This window comes from Eucalyptus grandis, chromosome 6 (assembly GCF_016545825.1).
Source record: "Eucalyptus grandis isolate ANBG69807.140 chromosome 6, ASM1654582v1, whole genome shotgun sequence".
Taxonomy (NCBI): domain Eukaryota; kingdom Viridiplantae; phylum Streptophyta; class Magnoliopsida; order Myrtales; family Myrtaceae; genus Eucalyptus; species Eucalyptus grandis.
The window spans coordinates 13,326,336-13,336,171 of NC_052617.1; the positions used below are offsets into that span (position 1 = coordinate 13,326,336).

General features: G+C 41.4%; 2 protein-coding genes and 1 non-coding gene across 3 annotated transcripts; 2 read left to right on the forward strand and 1 right to left on the reverse strand.

The window, feature by feature from the left end:
- The first annotated feature begins 1,345 nt into the window (after positions 1-1,345).
- Positions 1,346-6,369, forward strand: LOC120294682 (putative RNA-binding protein YlmH). The gene is made up of 10 exons (XM_039315071.1): positions 1,346-1,548; positions 3,184-3,293; positions 3,439-3,570; positions 3,732-3,805; positions 3,910-4,015; positions 4,387-4,455; positions 4,890-4,954; positions 5,059-5,157; positions 5,880-5,979; positions 6,071-6,369. Exons 1-10 carry the CDS (start codon positions 1,386-1,388, stop codon positions 6,131-6,133), a joined length of 981 nt encoding a protein of 326 aa, XP_039171005.1. The 5' UTR covers positions 1,346-1,385; the 3' UTR covers positions 6,134-6,369.
- A 1,028-nt stretch (positions 6,370-7,397) lies between these two features.
- Positions 7,398-7,593, forward strand: LOC120295176. Its single transcript, XR_005552534.1, has one exon. It is a non-coding gene; the product is annotated as a U2 spliceosomal RNA (small nuclear RNA).
- Positions 7,594-9,363: 1,770 nt separating this feature from the next.
- LOC104448461 (protein GRIM REAPER) lies at positions 9,364-9,825 on the reverse strand. The gene has a single exon (XM_010062284.3). It carries the CDS (start codon positions 9,823-9,825, stop codon positions 9,364-9,366), a length of 462 nt encoding a protein of 153 aa, XP_010060586.1.
- Positions 9,826-9,836: the final 11 nt, after the last annotated feature.

Sequence of the window (9,836 nt, forward strand, 5' to 3'; positions counted from 1 at the left end):
TGACTGGTCGGATATTCTGGAATATTGTCTTGATATAACAGTACTCTTGCTCTCAATATTTTATGGGTTCTCTTTCTGTGGGATGTGTGCGTGTGGCTTGGTGATTGATATTTGGATTGCTCATCCTTGGAAGGCGAAACAGGCAAAGGATGCAGTACCAGTCATCTTTCTACGGTACTACTAATCATTGGGTGATAAAGTTCCTGTCAACCAGTGCACGTCCTGCTAAGCACGGACGATCTACTTGAAGCGGAAAATGGATTTTTCATGACAGTATATACCTCGTTCCGGATTGGAACCGGATCATTTTGGCCTAAAACACTCTTTTTATGTCAGGCTTCCAGCCTCGGATCTCTCATCAGCATCTAAATATGAGAACTTGCCTGGGATAGAACGCACCAAACGCTCTTTTTCCCAGTATTGCTCATGCAATGTGTTTTACCATGTTCCTTCTATTATCCTATCTAGGCTGAGAAGCATTTTGTTTTTCATGATGTCTCCGTTCGTTCATTTGAGTCGAATCGTGGCTTGCTGGTGCTGCTATGCATGTGGTGGTTCGCTAGGAGTACCTCATGAGGACGAGTGCGAAGCGCATTCCACACGCACGGATCGTCCTCCACGAACGGTCCGACCATGTTATGCATATGCACATTAATCTGGCGCGGCCATTTCAATCCAAATCGACAGCCAAAAACCTGAGAAAGCTATGGACAACTCAGAAACCGAGTGTCAAGAAGGTAATTTATGCATTAGTGCCTAATGTCACATTTTTTTAAGATGGCACATATATTTCCCATCGACAATAAAAGGAGATTTTACCCTTAATAATATACAATTTTGCCATTGTTATTATGATTTTCCCCTACTTGAATATGCAATATTAACATTGATGTTGTTATTATTATTACCAAACAAATATTTCTCTAAATTGGTGAATGATAGCGAATAGCAAGAATCATCAATCAAAATACAAAAATCTAGTTATCAAATTTGGATCCTATGATCAAATCAATTATCAAGGTCAGTTAGATCCCTTATTTTCAGCTCGATGGCTTCTTTTGTCCTAAAAAATAAATATCCATGGTGCGTCCTACACATATTTTTTATAGAAGTTTCTCTTTTAATTAACATCTCAATCTTTTAATTAACAAGAGAATAGTAATTTGGAAAAAGAAGAAAAACTAATCTCGTATACCGAGCGGATGTATCCCATGGAATTCATAAATATGTAGTCTGAGTTTTGAAATTCATAATTCATTTTGGAAAAATGATTCGACCCGATTTATGTAATAATATCTTTTATCAGGGGAAAACTTGAATGCTAAAAGCAAAAGCTCAGGAGCAGGACAACAAGATGTCGGATTAGCGAAACTGGTTCGAAGGCCATGGCTCTCGCCAGCTGCAAAGCGCAGTGGATTGCGCGAAGAGCAGTTCAAGCCCTGTCGCGTCCTCACCCTCGTCCTCAGCCTCGCGCAATCTGTTTCCAGCGCCTCTCTTACCCCGCGGCTCGTCGGTTCTTGCCTCTCCTTTCGCCGTATGGCCATTCAGGTACCTCCGGCTCGGCCGAGCCGTTACTCGTCTTTGGTTCTTCACGCATTTGGGCCCATCTTGGGAGCGAATGTCTGTGAAAGGTGCGATTTTTAGGGGAAACGGGCCGTGGAATTGCCCGAGTTCGTTGTGGGTAATGAGATGATGGTGGTAAATTAGAACTTTCATTACTCGTCTTTGGTTCTCCACGCATTTTGGCCTATCTTGGGAGCGAATGTCTGTGAAAGATGCGATTTTTGGGGGAAATGGGCAATGAAATTGCCCGAATTCGTTGTGGGTGATGAGATGATGGCAGTAAACTAAAGCTTTGACTGGAGCTACGGAAGTAAATTTACTAGGGGCAGCAGAAGAAAATGTTAATGTTGTTAATCATCCAAAGAAACGTGGAATTTTGCTGTAGGGTGGACTCGGTTGGTTTCTTGACTATAGATATGGTGGTAACTGCATGGAAAGATTTGGTTGATGACTCTGGTTAATCTAAATGGTGCAGGGGAAGAACACTTGAAGTTGTGTTAAATGTGTATGCCCACCATAGTGAAAGAAACTAAATGAGCGGTCAAAGTAGTTGTGTGACATGTTTGTTCTTTGCAATGAAAGAATGAATGATGAAGGTTATGCTTGAGATACTGAAGATGGTCTCCACTCTTGATGCTTGGGCTCCTCTGACACTGCTTGAATCCAAGCTCACTTGCTTGGTTGGTTAATATTGGCTTGCCAGCGCTTTCGAGGAAGTTTCTTAAATACAATTAACATCTTGAAAAAGAAACAATCTAGCAATCAGTTCTTTAGAGTTTAGAGGCATCTACAGAAGAAAGAAGTTAAAAGGTTTTACCTTGATGTTTCTATCCTTTGCTGCTGGTTGGATTAAAAGGTTTTTTTTTTGCTAATTACAGTGTAGATATATAGATTTGCGTTTGCCACTTCGTGATACGAAAACTTGTTCTCTGAGGTTTCCTTGATGGTTCTGCTATTGGGTGGCAGCACCTACCTGTAGCAATGCGAGTTTATTAATCAGATCCCCTTAAAGGAATATCACTGACAAACCATCACCATATAACTAGGGAAAAGGTAGTCGGGTTTTCTTTCTTGCAATGGCATTTCAGGACATAAGCCAACAGATGTCCCTTTTAACATTCAGTAACTTTGAGTATGGAGGCATTCGATCAGTTATGGACGCTATCCTTTTGGCAATTATAACATTAGACAACAATAAAGTTCTAGTGCATCTATTGTGACTCTTATTTCTTATCGTCATTATTATTATTATTATTATTATTTTTGGCATGTTTGTTTACAGTTAAGCAAACACAAGAAATACCACTTGTTTTTGCTCTCATGCTAAAGTTTTAAATATTATTCAATTTTCAGAATATTAAAAAAAATGTAAATTTACGTTGGCATTCAAGTGTTGTGATATTGGATTTTTTTTTTTTTTAAAGTCATAATGCGTGAGCTGTAAGATTTTTTTTTTTTTTTTCTTAATTTTGGTACAACCAAAAGAATTTAGATTTAAGCAAAAAACAAAAAATAAAAGTCATTCCACACATGTCCTTAATATTTTGCTTTTGCAATACCCTGTTGGCAATCTACTGCTTTCTATACTATTTGACCAAGCTTTATATTATTGCATTAAAGCTTCAGGAATGTGTCACCTGGCACAAGCTGTAAAGAGAAACGAGGATGATTTACTTAAAGGACTGGTGGACAAGAATGTCATCGAAGAAGTGAAGCACATTCTTGAAATGGTACTTCTCAGAAATGATTCGATCTAATATGTGTTCCTCCTCTTCATTTTCCTCCCAATTTTACTGATGTTAAGATCTTTGAGTTTTATTGCCAAGAATGAACTTCATTGCAAATAAGGTTCTGAAAGTTTTGTTTTTCACATAGGCGAAAAGGGCATCATCAGGAAATATAGTTTTGCACACCGATTTTCTCACTCCTCCAGTGCAGAAGGAGTCTATGCTTCTCTTGGAAAAGCTAGCTGACATCAAAGCCATAGCTCAAGGAGGATATCCACAGGTTATCCACAGGTTAATCACTTTCATATGCCTATAGTTTGTGTTTTTCTTAAAGGTCTTTATCTAAAAATTAATTTACTCTCCTTCTGTGAGCTTGATCCTGCATCTTTCCTTCATGGACTCTGTGACCCAATAACTTTGTATACTTTACAAGGCACCCAGGCTGAGCGATGCAGGATTTCCATTGGGCATATTGACACTTTGACCAGTGCACCTGACATAGTTGAAGCAGTAAGGTAGGAAGTGCATGCAAGTATAGCCCTTCCTATTTTTACCTTTATCTGATCTTAAAGTGTATTTCAAACCCTTTTTTGTCATTTCTGGATGAGTACTTCTCCAGTATCACAGGGAATTTTTCATTTGACTCATGTTCTCATGGAGACTTCCTTGGTGCAATTCTTGGGACAGGAATTGCAAGGGAAAAACTTGGAGATATTCTCTTGCAGGTAAATGAGGCTTTAATAAACAAGAACACTGTTGATTCTGGAACATACTATTTGAACATACTAGTGTTTCGATTGTGGAAGTACATGGAACCTGTTTAAAAACATCAGGCTGTCTCTACCTCTACCTTTTGCTTTCTTGTATGTCTGTAAGTTCGGTTAGTAGTTATCCCATTGCTGTTTCCTATGAATATAGCATTGTCATCACCATCGATTCTTCATTTGCCGTCTTGAAGATAGATGATTTAGTATTGTATCCAAGGTGTCTCAGATGTGGTTTATTTCATAACCTTTCTACTGGAAGAAGATCTTGTTAAATTTGCATCTTCTTTTCAAGCAATCTATTCATCCTTTGCTAAAATTGGTGATTGAAGGGAGAAAGGGGGGTTCAAATCCTCATTGTTCCTGAACTTGTGGACTTTATCACGGCAACTCTGGATAAGGTAGTGAAGATTTTTGCACACAGAGCAGTTTCCATTGCCATTTCACGATATCTCCCCTGGCATAACTTTGACATGTTGACATTCATGCTATATCTGAATTACAATGAGTATCTACTTGATAATTTTCATGCATTTTAGTTTAGGTGATGCAACCAGGTATCATCCTGCTCTTTTTAGAGATTCCTCTGATGAGTCACTGAAAATATACATCCATTGACTTATTTCCTTTTCTTGTTATTCCAAGGCAAATTGTCCTTAATATTAGTGTAATAAGGATTAATTTACACCACATCAAAAGTAAGTGAAAGATGATTTCATCTGATGTGCATTGCTGTGGAGTTGAGCTTTTTGAGATATATGAATTGCATAGGAGTATGTTATATACACCATGACATTCCAACTGATCCAGCATTACTCATACTAACTTCTTGCAGGTTGGTAATGTTCCAGTGTCTTGCACAAGAATACCACTGCTCGCTCTTGAATATGAACCACCAAGGTTGATTCTCTCTGTCTGTACCTGCGCACACACTGCGTGCCGTTTTGCATGCCTGTGGATGTCATACTTGCAAAGCTGCTTATTGCTTGAATGTTTGTTTGCAGGACCAAGTCATTCAGATCTGTGGAAGCATCGTTGAGGGTTGATGCTCTGGCTAGTGCGGGATTTAAGATGTCTCGGTCAAAGCTAGCTACTTTAATCAGGTATAACTTTCAGATCCATTCTCTCATACTGCACTTTGGACATGATGCTGTGCCATTGAGCACAGATAGGAGCATGATGTTTACATTGCTATTAGGCAGACTACCAATTCTTTCATCATTTAATAGAGACTGAGATTGCATTTTAACCTTTCTGCTTTATTTTTTCCTCTCAGTCATACCACAGAATTGAGCGTTTCTAAGTGGCAAATGCATCTGGCATCTGTTTATTTTCTTTGGCTTTGAAAGACCGCCCTTCTCTCTTTCTCTCTCTCTCATGCACACACGTGTACAGACATGCGAGCACACACTCATGCACCCCTTGAAGGAAGAAATTCAGGGGAAACTTCTGGCCTTCACATTGCCTTCCTGAGCTGATATGACTTTATGTTGTCCCAAAGTTGTTACCAACCATCATCATCGATTTTGCATTAGGTTTAGCTAACTCTCGCTTCATGTATTTGATGTTGGTTTGAAGATGAACTGTAGAATGTTAAAAGTTATGTGGGTTATCATTTGATTTCATCAGTACTTAGGAAGTTACTTGGTTGGTTTAAAGATACGGTATAACCAGGCAAAAACTTAGCTTTATTTTGGTTATCTAGTTGCCTACATGAAGTTTGGAGCCAAGAGAAGGCTAGTTTTTATACTGTCTGATACACATGAGAATTGCTTTTAACTAATCGGTCAACGGTAGAATGCAGTAACACTTTTGTTCTATGCAGTAATGGTGATGTGCGTGTTAATTGGACAACTGTAACAAAAAATGGAACCACACTCAAGAGTGGGGATATTGTCTCTGTTAGTGGTCAAGGGAGATTAAAGGTATGTAAAGTAAACGATGTATGTGAGTTTAGTGAATCCCATTATAGTCCTTCACGGGACATTTTGGTCAATCTGAATTTTTCTTGTGCAGATAGGGGAAATCATCACAACGAGAAAGGGTAAATTTGCAGTGGAGCTCATTCGATACCTGTAAGCTGCAACAACATTGCCAGTATCGTTGTCAATTGTCTTTCAGAAACTGTCCTCGCAGAGGATCCAAAGTTAATCCTTCGAGTACACCTGAGATTTCGAGTTTTGGGTATTCGTTTAGTGTTGATGGAGTAACATTGGTTGATGTTATATGTTAGACATTTGGAAAAGCTTCATTGATAGTGATAACTATTTTCGATGGGGAACTTTTCCAATTCAATTCAGATGCTTTTCCATATATTCAGAGGCAATTGTTGCTCATTGGTTGGAGCTTATGGTACACCTGAATATCCTTTCCATCATTTTATCCGATTGTAACTTTTGGCGTGCGCTGACGTAATATCTAGGGCTTATCAGTTTCGCATACAAATCAGGTTTTCGAGAGTCACTGACCTAGCAGGCCTAGTAGTCACCATGTTCCAAGCAATATTTTAAAAGCCATACAGAAGATCGAACCAGATTTTTATGTTGGTACAGGATTGTATCAGCTGAAACTGGTCGAAAAGTTGGTTCGATACTCGGTTCATCTGGCTAGCCCATGGGCCAGGTGGGGCGCGCGCACAAGCTGTAAAAATGTTCAGGTCTTTGAGAATCAGACCACCAAACCGGCAGTGAGATTGCGAGTGTGCACGTGTAATGTACAGGTCCGAATTAGCAATTTTTTGAGTCACGATTGCATGTGTCTGGTGCATGTTCAAATGGATTCCCAGTGTTTGTACTTTGTTAACCCAATAGTTTTTTCCACTGCTTATCTAAGGTTCTAACTGTGGAAAACGAGGGAGAAATTCATATGGAAAAAACCTCTTCATCGGCAGATCCATTTGCCGATTTGTCGATTTGCAGAATTGTGAGAAGTACATGATTCTCTTCTGTATCCATCCGCAATCCAAAATACTACGTGAAAAATATAGGGCTCTCGCTCTCGGTAAAGACAACTGGGGTTGATCAGAACAGACATAATTCAGAAGGAGCAGCAAGCTCTGCTCGATTAATGCAAATCCCAGAGAGGAATTCATGAACTAGCAGCATCTCCCTCATTTCATTTTCGGGTCTGAAGTTTTTCTTCGCAGATTAGTGTTCTGCTATCGAACAAATGTGAAGAAACGCTGCCCAAACATTCAAGACACCCGTGAGCCCTCGCAGGCGGATGGTCAGAGGGGAGAGCGTGAGATGCGATAGAGAGCTTTGATGAGTCCCACATCGGGTGGGAGAGCAGGGAGACGGGCGGGTCTTCATACAAGTAGCGAGGCATGAGGCCCGGAGAAAGCATACCTTTCTCGGCCTTTTGGCTAAGATCAAGTGTAGTATCTGTTCTTATCAGTTTAATATCTGATACGTGGGCCATCGGTCCACATGATATTAAATTAATTTTTCTAGGGGGAGGGCCCATCACAGTAGCTTGCTGCTGGGGTCCTCGAGCGTCGCCTTGGCGTTGAACTATTGCCTTGGCCTGGCGCACCCCACCAATTCAGTACTTAAATCTTCGTATGACTTAGGTTGGAATGGTCTGAGCCCAGGGTCTTGCCTAAATTGAGTCCATTTTGGCTTATGGGCTTAAGGGTCCAAGCCTTTTGCCTTTTCCTTCACGGGAGTCTTGAGGGAATTTGGGACGCCCGGACATTACGCAGTCAACTATTAAGTAACTAAGCTCGCTGCCCCGCCGGCTGGCACACCATTTTGACTAAATTGAGTCCATTTTGGCTTATGGGCTTAAGGGGTCCAAGCCTTTTGCCTTTTCCTTCACGGGAGTCTTGAGGGGAATTTGGGACGCCCGAACATTACGCAGTCAACTATTAAGTAACTAAGCTCGCTGCCCCGCCGGCTGGCACACCATTTTGACCACGGCCATCCCCCTGCCGGGCCCGCCTCGAGCTCGCGCGTAGCGCTAGTTCGTGCCCACGGCGAGATGTGTTATGGCTCTGCTAGTGCCGTGGCGAGCACAGGGCTGCATCATCGGTGTTTGCAGTCGTTTGACATTTTCTAGTATCTGCATTCTTTCCGATCAGCATCTCTCTCTTATATAGTGTCGTAGCAAGAACGATACTCAAACGATGATGTAACGAAACAATTTGGCTCACGAAAAGATGACACGGGAATTCAAATTTAATTACTATAGTTCGTTGATGAAACCTTATTTTATTTGATTGTTCATTATAAAAATTAAAACGACTTTTAACTGGGCGCCACCCTTCATCAGTGGAGCCCCCTGTTTTGGCAGCTAAGACCTCAAAGCATTCAAGAGTCCCGGATCCTTGGCTAGGCCTAACACCTTCTTTCTTTTTTTTTTCGTGATCGGAGACAAGTTCGTAATTAATTGATTATTTAGAGGAAAACTAGCACAACAACTCACCGTGATAACTTCGACTTAAATTTGGACTGGTCTGGACAAGAATCAAACCCACTGGTCTGGACAAGAATCGAACCTATGACTTCGGTTCCCGGGCTGAAAACATTGGAACGCCCCCCCACCATCAGGTAAATCTCAGGGGGGTAAAGCCCCAACACTTCTCGACAGCCTTGAGCTAAGATTTTACTTAGCCTACTTGCCTCATTGTTGCATTGTTAGGTCCAACCTCATGATACCATAAACAGATGAGAAACGATTAAAATCCTTTATATGCAACATGTATCTGGAAAATAATGCACTATGCATGTCACACACAACGTGTCATTTACCTAACATATATTTGGAGCTACATAACATGTTTGTAGAGTAATTCCTCCAAATACTTTACAGAAAAATTAAATGCTGGGTTCTTCCTAAATGTCAATTTTCTATTTCTCTTAATAAAATATGAGAGTGACTAACAGCAACACCTCTCTCACTTGTAATTGAAACCGGTCAAGATGGCAAAATGGCACTTAGAGAGAAAGAGAGAGAGAGGGAGAGAGAGAGAGAGAGAGAGAGAGAGAGAGAGAGAGAGAGAGAGAGAGAGAGAGCACGAATTAAACTGGAAAATCTGAGTACCACACTGGCACCCAAGATGTACATACCTTTATGAAACTCGTCTCATCATTATTATTACAATGTAAAGCTTTCTTGATTTCCTCTCCTAAAAGTAATGGAATTCTGGACAATGTATGAAACACCCCAGACCCTGAACCTTCTTATAAATGCAGAAAAAAGTATTTAATCAAACCCTCTCATTCAGACCTAAGCCTACACTTTCCATGCTCAGATATCTCCGAAAGCTCGGACCTCCATCACGTCCGTCGTTTAAAGCTAGCGTCTGGCTAAGCGTAGCCGCAAGTCCCATATTGGCATGTCTGCCCTGGCGAGCACTTGTTGTTGCACTTGCCGCAGTTGTCCGTGCTGTACGCGATGTTAATGCACGTCCCGTTGCAGCACAGCTCCCCGAGGTTGCACTTCTGGCTGCAGGCGCCGCAGTTGTTCCTGTCCCCAAGAACGTTGCGGCAATGGGTCTTGCAACAATACAGGAGGCTTGTCCCGTTGTTTGCCGAGATCCCGTTGCAGACATTGTCATTGACGGGATCGCAGTGCGTGCCTTTCTTGATGATGCTTGCCAAGAATCGGCTTCTGGAGCGGAGGTTCGGCAGCGGCTCGTCTAGCACATAGAAGCTGTCGTCATCCTCAGTAGGGTCGGTCGAGAGTGCGACATGAGGTCGGGCAAAGATGAGGATTAGAGGGAGAGTTAGAGAGAGAATGGTGGTGAGGTTGATGAGAACTGAAGCCATTTCTCTCTCGC